The sequence below is a fragment of the Amphiura filiformis genome, chromosome 3, assembly GCF_039555335.1.
Source record: "Amphiura filiformis chromosome 3, Afil_fr2py, whole genome shotgun sequence".
NCBI classification, from domain to species: Eukaryota; Metazoa; Echinodermata; class Ophiuroidea; order Amphilepidida; family Amphiuridae; genus Amphiura; species Amphiura filiformis.
Window position 1 is genome coordinate 21560331 of NC_092630.1, and position 18576 is coordinate 21578906.

The window sequence follows — 18576 nt, forward strand, 5'->3', positions numbered from 1 at the left end:
ACGTGCTGAAAATGCAATCTTTATTTATATATAGCTGGCACCTTTAACCACAATTTGAGCTGTTTATTATCATTAAATAAAATTAGTAGGTTCAAAACATTTTTTTAAAATAAAATTATAATTGGTACTAATTTGCTTGTAAACTATTATATTTTACACTTTAATATATATATAAATAAATGCATGTGTATGATATAGCGGGTTATAGTATGCACGTTACAATATCAAAACAATCAGGAAGAAGTCCCTATCGTCGACGTGTGACCATGGCGAATTACAGTCATGGAAGTATGAGATATGCACAAATTATCTCGATTTTCCTTGTTATTTTGGGCTTCCAATGGCAAGGAAATCAAGTGAAAGCATCAAGTGGATTTGCCGCGTCCTTCACACAAGAAAGAGTGCGGTTTGATAAAGCGACAGTGGATAAAGATGATAGTACCAGTCGGCTAGTAAAAAGAGACGTCGACTCCAAATGCGTCATTAATGATATCCAAACAAAGCTTACGGCCCATAGCCATCAGGTATCTACAGTATACATTATTTAAAATATAAAAGTGCACGTAATTTATTATGATGAGAAAGCACTACTATATAAGTTACAAGTTACAAGTTATTTTTATTGACATCACCAAACAAATAGGTACAGTCAAGTTATACAAAAGATACACATATAGAAAATATAAAAGAGAATATAAGTAAATTATAAAACTAAACTATTAAACATCTAGGTTACTACGTGCTTGAAAAGCAGAGTTTACAAAAGTAAGAACAGGTTTTATACTATCAAAATCTGTGTATACATTATTATTATTTAACCAGTCTCATTTTTGGATGGTCGGCTAATCTTCTAACTCATGGTCTTACGATCTTTGCATGTGGTACTGGTTTGCTCGAGAAGGGCTAGAATTTGCTCACCGATAGCTTCACATTCTAGGCTAGAGACCATTGCATTCAAAATCTAGTTGGATTCGCTGAAGCATGACACCGTGTAAAGCAATGGAAGTTCAGAAGTAAACACAGCCGATCACGACAGGCGATTGCATCAAAAATGTTGCTAAAATTACACTAAAAAGGCAAAATTTTAGACTGCCCAAAATAGGCAAATCTTGCTCAAAAGATACAGTTGACTCATCAAAATAACTTTCATCCAAATTTCAACATTAACAGAGTAAATAACCTCCGGTGCAAAAAATTGCACCGCTGTCCGACCGAAAAATGATACAAACGCACTCTAGTCTAGCATCGAATGCGTAACTATCATGTGCAAATTCGAAGCTAGAGTTCTCGAGTAAGTAGGGGAGATTGGGGTTAGTTGAAACATTTTTCACAAAATCATCTTTTTAACGCAAACCGATTACTTTCAAGAAACACTAACCATATCAGTATAAACATATACATACATGCTACAAATACAGCCTTAAACTTTATTGGACCTGCTTATGATTATTCATATAATCCAATTTTGAAAATTTTACAAGCCATGTTTCAACTAACCCCACCCTGTGTTTCAACTTACCCCAGAGGTGGGGTTAGTTGAAACACGGCTTGTAAAAATTTCAAAATAATTATTATTGTGTTGTTAGGGTTATACTTCCCTTGAAGGCACCCTTTAACATACAATCAGTGTGAAAAATGAATAAATAAATATGTGGGAGTGCGGGTCAATACTTTGGACACAAGGTGACGAGTGTCACCATGGACCAAAATATGAGAAGCCTAAAATATTATAAAATGTACTTTCTGTGTGCATTTTTTGCTTGTATTATTGCTTTTTAACCATATTAAAGCAATATTGAAGAAATGGTAAACATGTTACAAATTTTTAAAAAAGTCAAATTTTTAACCATATTTTTCTATGCGATTTTCACGCTTCAACTAACCCCACCTCAAAAGTTTCAACTAACCCCGATGCCTATTTTTACATTTCAAAGTTCATTACACAAAATAAGAAATACAACAAACTTTTATTTAACATTAATCTGGGACTTACTACTAGTGCTTATGATACTCAAAAATTAATCCCCTGAATCGTTAAACAACATGGAGATAACGCATCTTTTCTGAGGGGCATAAAAATTAGTCAGTAAGTCAAAAAACAGATATTCCTTTCCCAAGCCAACACTGGTGGGGGCATCAGTGCTGTTGCTAATTTGGTGGATGACCCTTACTAATACCTATTACTAGGTGCCAGTATTTTACCAAATTAATTTTTTGTGTCGGAAAAAAATACAATGTTTCAACTTACCCCGCGTTCCAACTAACCCCAATCTCCCCTACTGGTATAAAACATGTAAAAGGTGAATTCAAATAAGCCCAATCGGCATTGGAAATTTGCTATGCATTGTGGGACAGTTTTTGCAGTTTTGGGACACTTTGCCCTCTGACCTATTGAGGAAATTCAGAAATCTCAAATGTTTTACAAGCATAAAAACAAACCCCAAAAAACATTATTATTGAATGAATAAATTATCTAAATATTTTTAATGATAACATATTAACATTATGACAATAATAAATTTATTAATAATAATTACAGCAATTTTCCCGATATGTCAGAGGTCAAAGTGTCCCAAAACTGCTCTCAAAAACCGGAAGTTAGAATGGCGATTGGGCTTATTTGCCATCAAATGAAACATCAACCGCATCATTTTATATATATAAAATTAAAGCCCTTGATTAAAGAAAGCCAAAACTGACAACCGTTTTGTGAGTTTGTCATAGCACTCCCAGAAGCTAATAAGCTTATGTCTCCCTAGTACGCCTCACTTGGAAGTTTGAGTACTATTGCTGCAATGTCTGGAATAAGTTACAACTTACATCAAGAAAGAAACCACCTCAATTGAAAACATCCAGCGCTGTGCAGTGAGATTTGTACTGAGCAACTACCAGCAAAGGGACAGTGTAACATCAAAGATCAGGACCTGAAATTCGACTCCCTTGAGAGAAGAAGACAAATCTTCAGTCTACTTCTGATGTACAGGATTCAAAAACAGCAGATTGCCATCAACGCACATTCTTAGTCAGTGGGAGTGGTCTAGTTCGTAGACACATTTCTGATTGGATAATCGCATGATTTCGGTGCCGCTATCAGGCCGTAGACGACCCCACGCATCATGCGTCTTGATAATGCGTAACACGCGGCGTGAGGTGCGCATATGTATCGCGCTGGATGCGTAGACTAGTCGCGAATCTGTGAACGCCGCTTAGCAATACTGCCGCAACAGAATACGTGAAGTTGTAAACAAGTTTCGTTCATTTTATAATGAGGGAGTTTTATGACGGTAACTTAGTTTTTGCTTAAAAATTTGTTTACAGTTATTAAAATAATATTTAACTGACTAAGAATGAGAATAAGCGATAGGAATTTTTATTTTGCCTATCCTCTACCTATGATAGAAGCGACAGGCAGGTCCAATATTTTTGCATCCACTACTCAAAATATTGGACCTGCCTGTCATCTATCACACGGTAGAGGATAGGCAAAATAAAAATTCCTATCGTTTATTCTCTAAGTAGTACCTGACCATAATGCCACCTAGCAGCACAAGATCCTACCACCCAGGAAGATACCAGATTATTCCAGCTCGCATCCTTCTCTACAAGAACTCCCTACTTTCCCCGGACAGTCATCTGGTGAAACGCTCTCCCAGTGGAACTGATAGCCTCACCTACCTTTCATATTGTATGTATGTACCTTTGAGGCTTTCAAGGGAACTGTTTCACCTGGCCCGTAATTGGTGGTCCATGTTTTTACTTGCACTCTGTAAATACACACCAACACGTCTGGCACTGCACATCTGCATCCATTGGCATCACATCCAGACTTATGATATGCGGACACCGTGCAGATGCCAAGAGCAGATCACAACAGCAATCTCTCTTGCCCATCCAACATAAACACTAAGTTCCAACGGAATGTTTGCGAACGGCCAAAAAAATAGGAAAGGCAAGAAGCGACCTCTCATGAATAATGATGAAGAGATAACAAAGACTGCTGAAAAACCTCAAAAATATAAATTATACTGACTAGAATGCAACCAGTAGATTTGCTCAGTAGTAAACTCATCAGCAAAAGAGGTGTAGGAAAAATCACGAAAGTCATCAATTCATCAACCTAAATGGAACAGGCAGAGAGTTGCATTGTGATGGGAGCAAACATATTATGCAAAATCATAGCCTTTGAGATACTACTTGTCATGAGCAGGGGTGTGAGTGCCCGGGGCAACTTCAATATGAAATGGATATAGGTGTAGGGCTGGCACTTTCGCACTAAGGGGCATTCGTTAGAGCAAAATGTAAAAAATATGGGGTCATTGGGTAAGAGCATGATTTTGGCATTCTGTGAGAGCAAAATTTAAAAAATATGGGGTCATTGGGTGAGAACATGACCTTTCTTTAAAATAGAATCTTTGGGTGAGAGCCAAAACAGCACCAAAGAGACCTCGAAAATCGAATTTCTAGCTCTAAATGGCTTCAAATTTCTTTGTTTTTTCAAAATAAGTAACAAAATCAGTGATAAATGGAAGTTGCTGTTCAAATTGAACTTGTAAGGGTCTTTGGGTGACAGATCAAAAAAAAAAATAAGGGGTCTTTGGGTGACAGAGCATGTGCTACGTAAAAAATATGGGGTCTTTGGGTGACAGCGATGCTGAAAAAGGGGTCTTAACAGCCCTACATATGCGTCACCTCCAAAGTTGAGTGCCCCCCGGTGTGAGTGACCTCTATTGAAAAAATGAGGAAGTTTGTTCAAAAAGAGGAAAAGCACTGAAATATGCTCAAAATGCGCTGAAAATGAAAGAAAAAGCTAAAATTTTGCCTCAAAGAAATTCCAGAAAATACTAATTTAATGAATTTCAGTTAGTTTTTAAACATACATGTAGTACTTCATCTTTCCTAGACTGCCTCTTTAAAGTTAAAATTGCTATATGTGACATGATCAAGGGAAATGAGTCAGATGTCGTTAATATTGATTTTGAGATATTGGCAAAGAAAGTTTTAAAATTCTTTTGTTTTATATTGTTTTCAGCGATTGATATATTGACGTAACTTCACAAAGAAAAGTCGTATCAACATGGGGTTTTCAGTTTCTGAAAGCTCTAAACATCCTCTTTAGAAACATGTGTAAAACTCATTTTCGACCGGGGCCGACATGTGACTCATTCCCATTGATCATGTCACATATTTGTAATTGTAAAGTAAGAACATGACCTTCTTTGGTATATCACAACATATATTTAGCATGTTTTGATGATTCTTGTGTTTATAAGGCCACTCATGTACATCATTAGTTCAAATAAACATTGTTTTGAGAAAAATGACCTACTCAGGAACGCTTTTGTTTTCTCTGTTTTTAGTCTTAAGTACCGTACTTAAGTTTAGTTATCATTAACCATAAAGTGCTGCACCGTTAGTACACAGTTCAACCCAACTTGACCTTTTTACCCACATACAGCATACCAAAGTTTCCCAACATCTGGGTCAATTTACAGTTGAAGTTCAAAAAATAACCATTGGGACCAAGAATCTTAACTTTTGTGGAATGGATCTGAACTACATAATAGTAACCTTTCAAATCACAGAGGTCTGTTCAGGAAAACTCCAGAGAAAATCCATATTAATTCATTTTTATCAACATAACTTCTGTTTCTTAATTTTCTCTTAACTATATCGGTTTCTAGTGTATGTACCGTAATTTATTCATGACTTCATCAATGTGACCTCGATTGCCATCATTTTTATTCCAGGGGTAGACATAAGGAGCAATAATCAGCTGGCCTTCGGGCCAGCTGGAAAGGTTTCCAGCACATCTACATGTGTGGCAATGACAAAGGTACCAAAATCTGAATTTTGATGATTTTTACGATCGTCCGGATTAGCAAATCACTGAATGGGCCTTGAAGCAATAATTTATACAATAATGTGGAAACTTGTCCACAAATATGTGTACCTTCAACTGGACCATCATTTCACAAATATTCTTGGCTTTTTCAAACTAAAATTTTACACAATAATAGTGCCAAAATGGTATTGGTAGATACCAAATCTTTGAACAGGTTCATTAGGAATGTTGATTTCAACTGTGAATTTTGTTCGTTATGAACAAGTAGTAGTTTCATCAGACTGGCAACTCATCACACATGTATGTACATGATCCACCAGTGGAGCTTCTGCGACCCCTACGCAGAACTTCCGTTAGTGGATTAACTGCAAGCGCCGGTGGGCGCGGGGAATCCACAGTCGGATTTTCGGCGCACGTGCGCTAAAACTCCCCTCCGTACGTATATAGGCGCCGGTGGAGTATTTCTGCGCACGTGCTGAAAATCCGTCAGTGGATTCTCTGCGACCGTGCGCTGAATTACTCCAACGGAGCTATATACGGAGGGGAGTTTCTCACGTCGCCGAAAGTCCGACAGGGATTCCCTGCGACCATGCGCGCAGAAATACTCCACCGTTCTGACTCTAAAAATATATATAATATTTCTTACTTTTTTTAAGCAAGGTTTTTAAACATGAACTGACTCTAAACACATAGGCCCTAAATAATATTTCATACTTTCTACCATTTAATAATATTAAATCATAACAATTCATTTCATGAGATGATTAAAACGTGCGCCGAAAATCCGTCCGTGGATTCTCTGAGACCGTGCGCAGAATTACTCCGCCGTAACTATATACGGAGGGGATTTTCAGAGCATGTGCGCCGAAAATCCGTCAGTGGATTCCATGAGACCGTGCGCAGAATTACTCCACGGAACTATATACGGAGGGATTTTCAGAGCATGTGCGCCGAAAATCCGTCAGTGGATTCCCTGCGACCGTCGCGCAGAATTACTCCACCGGAACTATATACGGAGGGATTTTCAGTGCACGTGCGCAGAAAATCCGTCAGTGGATTCCCTGCGACCGTGCGCAGAATTACTCCACCGGAGCTCTATCATACGGAAGGGAGTTTCTGCGCATGTTTTTTAAACATGAAACTTGATAGGCCCTAAAATAATATTTTTACTTTCTACCATTTAATAATGTTTAATAGATTAAAGTTAATGATTAAAACGTGCGCCGAAAATCCGTCCGTGGATTCTCTGAGACCGTGCGCAGAATTACTCCACCTGAACTATATACGGAGGGGAGTTTCAGAGCACGTGCGCCGAAAATCCGTCAGTAGATTCCCTGCGACCGTGCGCAGAATTACTCCACCGTAACTATATACGGAGGGGATTTTCAGCGCACATGCGCCGAAAAATCCGTCAGTGGATTCCCTCGTCCACCGTGCGCAGATAATCCACTATCGGAAGTTCTGCGTAGGGGTCGCAGAAGCTCCACTGGTGGATAGCTTACATAACTCCATCACATCTGACTGTTTCTGGGTGTGATGAGTTGGTCGAAGATGTTGTTAAGTAGGCCCCCTCATCGTTGTTTAAAGTGAAAGATGTGATGAGTTGCCAGTCTGATGAAACCGCTAGTGTAGTGGTGAAACATCACCAAAATGTGAGTAAATCACCTTCATTTTTAGTTGGAATTGTTCATAACGACCAAAATTCAGTGGTCCACCAAATGGCTTTAATTGGGTCTTCATTTTGTAAAAGTTTCTCACTTCTGAGGGGGGTACATCCCCTCTCACACATTATGACATGCACACCAGTTTCAATTTTTTTTCTCAAATTGGGTTCACCCATCTACATGTAACTGCACTAGATCCGCCACTGACAACCCTCATGACTTCCGGATGATTTGATGTGACCACCATCTGGTATAATATTCCATCCCAGCTTTATTTGTAACAGTCATACAATTGAATCACTTTTTAACCAAGTTTTAATATGGTTTTACTTTGTACAGCACCAATTTAATGACAGTAACTTCAGCTTAATGCTGCTCTGGGCAGGCTCAGATGGAAAGGTAAGAAGATGTACTCAAAATTTGTATGAATTTCTGTGTTCATGTGTGTTTAGAAAATCATATATCCTAGCCTCAAAAATTTAGACTTCTCAAAAACAAGATTTTGAGTTTTGATTTTGATTTTTTTTGACAACAATCACAACATGATTAATTAAGATGCTGATGCTATAGGCCGGGACGGAGCTGCGTCATGCCAGTGAAAACAACCAAGTACCAGTGAAAACAACTTGCGCAGATCAATCAAATTAGGTCACTGGACCATGCGCCTACTGCGCATCGCAAGCGTTACACTTTGTGCCAAGTGTGTGCTTGGAATATTTTGTTTTTGAGCTGCAAGTTGCCAGGGAAATTTGCTAAAAATAACCCAAGTCCACTCTCTCCTATTGTGTTTTCTTTCTGCAGGAGTTGCTTGCACTCAGTACCCTTGAGTTTGCTTTCTTTGCTTCTCAGTCCAAGCTATGGGTCAGGTAAGCAGCAATAAAACTTTTTATTGTATTCATCTGCCACTGTTCGCTGTCACAGACTCATAATCATTACATCATCACTTTAGATAAAGCCAGCCATGCATACAATTTGAAATGTTTTGGTTCAAGCACCTTTTCAAGGTCATGTTCACTCAGTATTATTAATTACCAGTTGGATTTTTGGAAACCAATTAGTAAAAAGAACATAACAAAATCTAACAAACTGCACATTTTTAAGATACAAAAGCAGAATATTATGATTTATTTTACTTATTACTGTAAGTGGATATTTTTATTTGGTCTTAAAACTGTGTAGTTTTTGAGAAAATGCAATGTGGATGTAAACTTGTTTTGTTCAACATAAAGTCAATAGGAACCATGCATGACTGGGAACATGTTATTGAGTGTAAATGACATCACACTATGACAGACTTGACAGTAAATAATATTTTGTCAGCAGAATGTGAATAATGCACTGTACTTCCAATGTAACAGCTGCTACTTGTAAGTGTGCTGTAATTTTGTGCCAATTTATCTGCGTAGTGACTATTAATGAACACCTCTTCACATATGATTTGTCGCATACATTCGCTTGTGGAACAGGGCCAAAGGTTCTCAACCTGATTAGATTTGTCAGGACAATATGCTAATTTGCATTTTTACTCATCTCAACTTGTATCCCAGACTCCCAGTGCATCATGCACAATTTACACCAGAAACATGTAGGTTTGGGTAAATATTAATTATCACAATTTTTATAAAAATTTCTTTCTCTTTTCCTTTTCCAGCCGAGACTTTGGAAAAACCTTTGAAGGGATCAACCACATGATTGACGATGCAGTTATCAAGAAAAATGGTGGAATATTTAAAAGTCCTCATGATCCCAAAAGGGTAAAGCAGCAAATTTGTTCAAACCCGGGGTTCAAACTTAAACCATAGCAGATTTCAACTTACTTGAAACACTAATATGGATAATTCATGTGAATCATTTGTGCACATAGCATCAGGCCTATGGCACTATGTACAAATTCCCTATACCAATTTTGAGGCTATTAATTTGCAAGAGTCACAAAATGGCTACTCTGTAACCGTTGCAAGGCAGGTCTACTAAGTGCTGTGTAATGAGAAGATACCATAGACCCTATAGGGATATGTTGAAGAGACGTTTCCGAATTTTGAAGCCATGTATAATTGTATGCAAGAGTCACATTTTTGTACCATCGATATAGAATTAGCCCCACCCAGCAGCTTTCAATCATCACGCATAACCACAAATCAAATGTTGAAACTGTGGGTTATAATCAGTGATAAAAATGTAAAAATAAATTTGAATAGTTAGCCCTACCATACATTTTGTTTTTAATTCTGATCAATTTCAAATATAAAATTGATAAAATGATTAAAAAAAATAAGTGCTACATACATGTGTAATATATAACTTGCAATGGTTTATTTAATCAATATTATGAACTCCTGATTACTTTTCAGATCATCCTTGTCAGCTACACAGAGACTATGGACAGATCAACAACTAAATTGTATATTACCAAGGATGCTGCTAATAGTTTCAAGAAAATTACAGCTCCATTTTACTTGGATGGACCAATGACCTTTCACCCTTCAGATGAAAGTTGGATTCTAGCACATGCTCCATATCAAAATGTGAGTACAATAGTATACTAGGTACCGTAAAAACTTGATAGTTAGCATATGTGCTTACTATCGAGCGCTTTTGAAAACATAAAATTCTACCAATGTCCGACGCTTTACCAACTGAGCTAATGGGGTTGAGACAGGTTTACTTGTTCGTATATAAAAATGTGTATCGATGATTAGCTCAAAACCCTTTACACTTAGGGTAGTAGTAGTATATTATGCCATCTCATGAATATAGTCAGTTAGTATTTATAGTTTTATGTGACACATCTACTATATAGGTTCTGGTCATATATTACAGAATATTTTACTTCAGGCTAACCTATGAGGCTGACCTAGATAGTTATTTATTATATAAATGTAAATGAATATATGAATGATAACTATAGAGGTTATCCGTGTTCTATAAGCTGCATATCCTATCAGCGACTGCTATACCTTGTTTAGGATTTTCAAAAGAAGTATCTGCATGTGCAACCATCATTGTTTCAAAATAGCCCGCCAAAGTCATGCAGGTAACCCCGAGGTCGTGCATTGAATTGGTTTGAATGAGGAATACTGCAGGAACCAGCGTCTTTTGTTAGAAGTTACACATGAGTAAAATGGATAACCTCTATTATAATTGTGTTTCGTCTCAAGTTGTGGGTAATGCATGCTGGATTTCACAGTGGCAGATTCATATCAGTGTGTTTACGCGATTGCATCACTAGTATACAAACTAATCGCCCTACTACGCATCATATACACCTCACAGGATTACCTGTAGGTTAGCGTGCGTGATTCAAATCTGCCACAACAAAATTCATCATGGCATTACTCTCAACTTGAGACGAGACACACTACATAGCAAGTGGTGTGGTTCACCTTTGCCTCACTCACTCCAATTTCACACAGACATACAAATGGATCACTACCATATGCTGTACTGTAATTTGAAGTGGACAACAATTTCTACTGACAAATCTGACCTTAAGGGCTCTGATAGCAACAATTTCATAGTATTTTTCTGGGACAAATCTGACCTTAATCCCAATGAAAGTGAGATGAGGAATATGGTGCTATATTTTTACAGATTTCAATGATCATGAAGTGATCTGTATATATTTCAAAATTCTCCACCCTTTTTATTTTCATACTTCATATATTGGCAAAAAAAATATGTTTGTTTACTGTAGCAGGTCAAAAAAGTCAAATGCAAAATGCATTTTTTTTTAAAATTCATGTCTTAAAATGACAAAAATACCATTTTTGCTGCAAATTGGAATGGGAATTTAAGGCTAATTTACAGTGGGTCTCTCCAACACACACACACAAAAATCATATTCAAGAATAATTATGATCCCCTTTCAACCTGCAGATTAAAAAAGTATTTAAATGTGTGATGTTTTCTCCAGTAGTTTTTCACTACGCTCGTTTGTTGTGTAATGTGTAGGCCTAAATGTTTACTCCAATAGTGTTTTATATTATTTTTTGTGGTTTTTCCATTTTTTTCCATTTTTTTTTCTTTGAAAAGTGAAAAAAAAAATCTAATGCGCAAAATAAGCCTTCAAAAACAAACAAACTTGTTTTTGTATTGGCCTAATACTCAAAATACTCTTGTACTATATTTGGTGTATTTCAGTTCCAATTGTTCTTGACAAAAGACTTTGGCATCACATGGCATCCCATTAGAGAGAATGTTGTGGATTATTCTTGGGGTTCCCATAAGATGGACAAGAATTTGATATATGTGGTGACAGATGATGTTAATCCTGCTAATGATAAAGATCCTCAAGGTAAGTGAATTGGCAGTAAAATGAGATGGATGGGAGCAGATGTTGATTGAGATCAGTGGCAATCAGTGGCAATGTGAAAAAAAAGGGCAGGTAGGGTTCATGTCCCCACTTTTGTGAGGTAGTAGGGGTAAAGGCAGCCAGTTGGGGGGATTATGGGGCGTCCAGGTTTTTAAGCAGTCGGTGAAATGGAAACCCTCCCGGGAAACCCTGCACCTACCACTTCTGAAAACATCCCCAAACTAAGGTAGTGGACAATGCAGCTTCCTTTTACAAGGTTTTGTAGTGACTCATCTAAAAAAAATCAATTTATCTGAACATTGTTTAACTTTGTATCATTATTATAGAGGGTGAATATAATTTACTGAGAACTACAACATTGGGACGCACATATGAAGGTAAGTTGGGGTACCTGTAAAAATTGGGTAAATTTTAATAATAATTTGGTGTATGAAAGTGAATTCTCACGTTTCACAATACAATGCGCTGCCAGCGGTTGCTTTTGGCAGTCAAATTTTCGACTCCAGAGTCGACATCTCCGTTCTAGCTGCTATTGAATTTTCACGCGAGTGTGACAATAAATATGTTGAAAACAGCTCCACGAAGGATTCCCTGTGATCAATAGATAGAAAATGGATCTACTATAGTTGTAAATTGTTGTTTTAGTGTGCATTCGCATGTACCATCATTATAATGACATGTAAACCCACAATGATGCATGTTCCTGTAGTGTATTCGTATTACGCGGGCTTTGGATGTCGACTTATTTTCCCATGATGCACTGCACATTTTGGCCTCGACCCAGCGATCGTTGGAGGCGCATCGTATTGTGAAACGCGAGAATTTATAAATCTTGTGTACATTGGAGAAAGTAAGACTATATGGATTTGGACTAAGTATGCACTGCTTGAGTGACATGAAAAAAAAAAAAAAAGAAATTCAAACAACTTTGAAGTGTAAAAGTAAACAGTTGGCATTATAACCTATAACATGGATTTGTTAATGTCTGGCACTTTACAAAATTTTCTTGATTTTCCTGTTGGATTACACAGTTAAGAGACTATTTTTTCAAAATATGTTGTTGGGTATGTCAGGGAGGAAAAATCTGTATCGAATTATTTTGCCATATAAGCTAATATATGATAATCCTCATTTGCAAGCTGAGATCAAACTCATTAAAATGGAGATTTTACCTAATTTCTATTAAGATCAAAGAGCAGCTCCATGTTGCCATAACAAAAATTGATGTCACGGATTTAAGAGAGCTAAGTAAACTGATTGAACATGTGCGTTTATTTTATTTATATTTTTCAGTTATCAAGGAAAGAATGTATAACTATGGAATACAGGGAAAGTTTATATATGTGGCAATTGCTGACAAAAAGGTATGTATGCTTTTGGATTCATGAGATAAGTAAACTAGGGAGGGCTGTAATATGAATTTGTTTCTTGGGTTTCGATTGAGGAATGAGAGCACACAGCTCAAAGTCAAATGTCTGAACATTTAAAAAATATTGTTGAAAGAGTATCTGAAATGTGGTTCATTCATCAGCAAATCCCAGGAACAATGAGGTGGTATTTCTTGTGTTGTGAAAGTAGAAGGAAGATTAAAGCCATAATGTGTGATTTGTTTCACAGCGACGCCCTCAATTTTACTCGGATTTCTACTTTTTGCATAATTATAATGCCCAGTGGTGTACTAAAATACCACGTAAAAGACTAAGCCTGAAGTGCTTTAATAACAGTAAAATTTAACTTTTTATATTAAAACCAGGTCGACCCGGTTTTATTCAGAGTTCATCGACTGCTTGCTAACATTTCCCGTGGATGTCAGCTTATGTGTACACACGTCGAGCGCGATGCTCCGTGCAGTATTACATGTTACGATCTGCGAGCCTAGTACACGCATTGTAGGCGCTGGAGTGAAATGGCAATTTTCTTCATTATACCTCATTTGTTTGGCTCGAAATTTAAAGGGGATAATGTGATCAGTGAAAACAAACATTTAAATAGGAATCTATTCTTGATGCAAATCACACATTATTGCTTTAATATATTCCAAGTTTCCAATAAAATAGCAAAATAATGAATTATTTCTGCAAAATTAGTTTCTGATGCGACATAAAAATATTGGTGGGTACCAGGAAACTCACAACTAACTTTTGAGGGACTAAGACACAGTACAGGGATGACAACAAGGATGAGAAAGACTATTGCAAGGCAAGAAAAAAAGATTGTTTGCTTGTCCTCCACAACTTTTTCAGAATTAGGTCGGTCGGTCAGGATTTTTTATGTAGAAACTGTAAAAAAACTTTTCAGGATGTCAAAAATGTTTGAAGACAAAAAAACCCTTTTTCTAGAATTTCCAAAATTAGGGCCGGCATTTGTACAGTAAAACAAAAAAACCCTTTTTTTCCAGAGTTTCCAGATTAGGGTCGGTCGGTGGAGGACAAGCAAACAATTTTTTTTGGCCCAATGATGATAAATGATGCGGAGGATGAAGTAGCACTAGTAGACGTTATAAAAATAGTAGTGGTGGCAGCTACAAAAAAAATTAAACACCTGTATTGTTGTCTACTTTATGTTTTCAGGATCCAGAGAATAGGATATTAGAGGTGTCTATAAATCAAGGCCAATCATGGAATGCAACACATCTACCTGTTATTGCCAAAGACAGGGTAAGTTGCATCACAAAGTTACATGCTATAGTCCCATCCCTACTTTCTCCCAGTGGCAGTGCTACAGGGGGCAGAGGGGGCATTTCCCCAATATTTTCTTGTCCCCCAGTTTGCCCTCCCACTTTTGAGGCAAACCCCCCAAAATTAACGTAAATTTCCACGTTTGCTGCAATTTTGCTCAAAATTGGTAGATTTTGGCCCCCGCCCCTAAAAGAAAAATCCTCGTGCACGCCACTGTTATCTCCTGAAAAAGAAAAAGAATATTTAATTTTTTATTAATAATAAAATTATATTCTAGTTATTTGTGTTTTTATCTACATATATAGCGTATTAAAAAACAGGTGTTCATTTAAAAAATGTATTTTTAAATCATAAAAAATCATTTTGATCATGTGCCAAAAGGTCACCTCAATAGACATTATGGAAATACATGTATATGTAATTGATCAAGTGTGAATATTCTTTATTGTTACATCCAGCAGTTGTTTGAAATGATCAAATTAACCCAAAAAAATCTTTAACATAATAATTTGTGTGTGTTGTATATTAGCATGCACATAGTTTTCTTGTTGACAAAATGTATACTGTACATGCTATCTTCTTAGGTAGTATTGTCAATATGGGCAATTGAGTTGAAGCATTATATTGGGGGGGGGGGGGCCATTGTAACCTTGTTGCTTGAAATTTAAATTTGCTTGAATATAACAGAGCTGCCAACTCTCCCTCTTTTCGCAGGAGACTCCCTACTTTTAAACCTTCAGAACCCTTAATTTTTGGTCATCTCCCTGAAAAGGAAATGGTTTCGTCCATTAAGATGTACACATTTTGACAAATCTCTCTGATTGCAACAGGAAATCTCCCTTTTTTCAAGATTCAAATGTTGGCAGCTCTGATATAAGAGAGGGGTCATCGTTTAAATGAGAAATTAATATTTAAAAATTTTCTGATTGTTTCAGGTTGAGATCATCCATAAGAAACACATGAATTTAAATTTCTATTTACATAGCATTTTGTAATATTTTGAGCCCTATTTACATGAAATTGGGCAGTTTTCATACATTTCCAGCATGTTATATATCAATTATCCCACCTACGCATGCGCAGGTTGTTGTTTGATTTGCATCAGTTAATATTGTCCTGAGAAACAGCTCTCACATGAGACCAGTCATTATATTTTCCTCTGTTTTGTTTTGGAGATAATTAATGTCATTTGTTATCATTTTGCAGAATAATGTTGCTTCCCTTCAAGTCCTAAAATTGTTGAAGTTCAAAGATGTCACATTTCCAACCAAGTATAATGATAAGTCTCATTTTTTACCAAAAGCAGACCCAGGACCTGCCTAAAACTAGACATATGCACCATATACTTTTGCTGTTCTCGAACATTATAAACATGTGCCTTCACTGTAATTTGGCAGTGTCCCTAGTCGATTGATTTTATGCTAATACTGTTACGTAGTTATATGTGGTTTGAAAGACAAAGGTACATTCTTCATGTGATCATCAAGAAATTACATCTAAATATTCAATATAAGGGGTCAAAGGTCAACTTTTAGATTTGTGTTAGCCATTCTATCAATGTTTTTACCCATTGCATTGTGGGCAACAGCAGGAACTTTCACTTCCACTAGTTCGTGGAAGCTTACTGCTTATATGATAAATGTTGATGTTATTGATTTTGTAATTTAATCATGTGTCCTTGTTTTGTTTGTTTGTAATGTAGTTTTTCTCCATTTTGGACATGAATGAAGGCATGGTTTTTATGCATGTGGATGATCCTGGCAGTAAGTATATTTGACATTGGAAAAGAATGTAAATAATAATTACAATTTGATGCCCATTTTAATTTCACTCTTAGTTACATTTGTATTTTGCTAATTGGAATAATGCACATATGACAACAATTGACCAATGGGTTCGGTATTAACCCTAACCATACAGTGGCGTAGCGTCATAGGGGCACAGGGGGGCACGTGCCCCCAATTGATCTCAAATTTAAAAAAATCCTGTCGGAAAATGGCCGAAAAACGGCTTGTGCCCCCCAATCAGACCTGGTGCCCCCCAATCATGGTCGGTGCTCCCCAATATGATGACCCATGCTACGCCACTGTAACCATACCAAACATCAAAAAATCTAATTCCAAAATCATATGCACGGGTCGGGCATGTATCCCTCGTGATCCCATGTGAACAGTCACATGGCGACGGAAAGCTTGGCTGGGCAAGCTACACCCCTGTACGTCTCTGGCATCCGAGGGGCAGTGGTAATAAAATACATAAAACAGCGTAATTATGTTATAACAGCATGATTTATTACTCGGAGTTTCATGCCTAAAACGGCGATCATCAGATAAATAGCTGATCACTGAACTGTTGAGAGCATGTGTGGCCGAGTGGATAAGGCGCCCGACTCATAATCCATAGGTTGCGAGTTCGAGCCCCGCTCGTGCCAACGTGTTGTGTCCTTGGGCAAGGCACTTTATCCTCATTGCCTAATGGGGGATGGGGTTGGGTTGGATTGGATGTTTGTATAGTTGTTTGTTTCAATGTTGCAATATTGGCGCTGATTAAGCTGCTGCCTGCAAAATTGCATTGTGTCTGTTTAGGTGTGTTTAATGTACAATTCTAGCAATTTGACCTGCGGGTCACCATTAGAGTTTGAAATAAAAAACCTTCCTTTATAAACCTTCCTTTATAAACCTTCCTTTAACTGTTTTGGAGTTACAGTTCAGTGTTCAGCTATTTATCTGATGATCGCCGGTTTAGGCGTGAAACTCCGAGTAATAAATCATGCTGTTATAACATAATTACGCTGTTTTATGTATTTTAATATATATAATATATATAATTATATAATGGATAATTATAATTATAATTATAATAGCTTATAATTCTTCTTTTACATACATTTAAAAAATCCAATCAAAAAATCATGAAACCCACACAAATCCACAAAAACAATAACAATCACACACCAAAAAACATGGATAAACAAAAACTAAAACACAAACACAGCAACAAATCATAAACACATGGAAATTACATGCAGATGTTGAATTTGTATATTATGTTGTATGTAGTGCTAATTTCATCACTGAAAATATTAACAACTATTTTCATGTGCATTCCATTTCGCACAATCAAAAGCGTGAAACTTATTATAAAAGTTGTAATTTTCGTGTGCATAATTTTTTGCACTTTGCCGATTTTGAACTATTCGGCTTATTTTTAGATTCACGATTTTGAGGTTTTGTACATAGACCTATCCATAAAATAAATGTATTTGCATGTTTTTTTTCGCTGTTTATGTTACAAGAGCACAAGAAACGTAAAAATTTATTTTTCCACAAAAATTGCCACTTTTACAGTAGTGTGTTGGTTCACTTTTGCAGCCAGTAGACAACTTAACACTTGTTGTTATTATTTTTCAGATACTGGTGCTGGCACCATATACACATCCGATTCTGATGGTATTATATTTTCAAAATCATTAGAAAAGCACCTGGTAAGTAATGTAGAAGCAATGTTGCGGAACTAATGGCCCGCAGCTGTTATAAATAGAGTGTTTGAAATTTATCCTCATTTTGTGGATACATGTTTATATTCATCGTTGGGCAGGAAAAACCTCCTATGCGTTTGTGGCCCCTGAATATGTTTAAAACAAAACTGCCAACCAGTTACATAAGGGGTTTTGCTTTAAACATGTTCAGCGGCCAATGACATATAGGTTTTTCCTGCCCAACAACGAATTAGGTTTCATTCTGCGGCAGCTATATATATGCAAACAAGGAAAAATAGTTTGCACTGACACTTGTGCAGACAGCCCTCCCCACATTATGCCATACTTTCTCAACCTCTGCTGCCAACATGGCATTGCTCTACATTGTATTGGGGAGGAGGAAGCAATTGACGTTAACATGTTGAAAGTGTGCCAACATTATTTTCCTCGATTGTAGCTTTCATTTGCCAGGATGGTTAATGTATATGATCCGTAGAAATTTTACAAAATTTGCTTTTCTACTTTTTTTCTTTTTATCAGTTTGCATTGCAATACTTTTCATTTGTTGTAGAATGGTCTGATTCAATGGTAGTCACCCCATC

The 18576-nt window shown here is 36.8% G+C and overlaps 1 protein-coding gene across 1 annotated transcript in view; it reads left to right on the top strand.

The window, feature by feature from the left end:
• Positions 1-249: 249 nt before the first annotated feature.
• LOC140148200 (sortilin-like) overlaps positions 250-18576 on the top strand; it is a 35062-nt gene continuing 16735 nt past the window's right edge. The window contains exons 1-11 of the mRNA XM_072170060.1: positions 250-524; positions 7846-7905; positions 8308-8372; positions 9158-9260; positions 9858-10031; positions 11647-11800; positions 12145-12195; positions 13112-13182; positions 14389-14475; positions 16199-16259; positions 17907-17980. Coding sequence (XP_072026161.1) covers positions 267-524; positions 7846-7905; positions 8308-8372; positions 9158-9260; positions 9858-10031; positions 11647-11800; positions 12145-12195; positions 13112-13182; positions 14389-14475; positions 16199-16259; positions 17907-17980 — 1158 coding nt within the window. The 5' untranslated portion in view covers positions 250-266. The remainder of the gene's footprint in view (positions 525-7845; positions 7906-8307; positions 8373-9157; positions 9261-9857; positions 10032-11646; positions 11801-12144; positions 12196-13111; positions 13183-14388; positions 14476-16198; positions 16260-17906; positions 17981-18576) is intronic.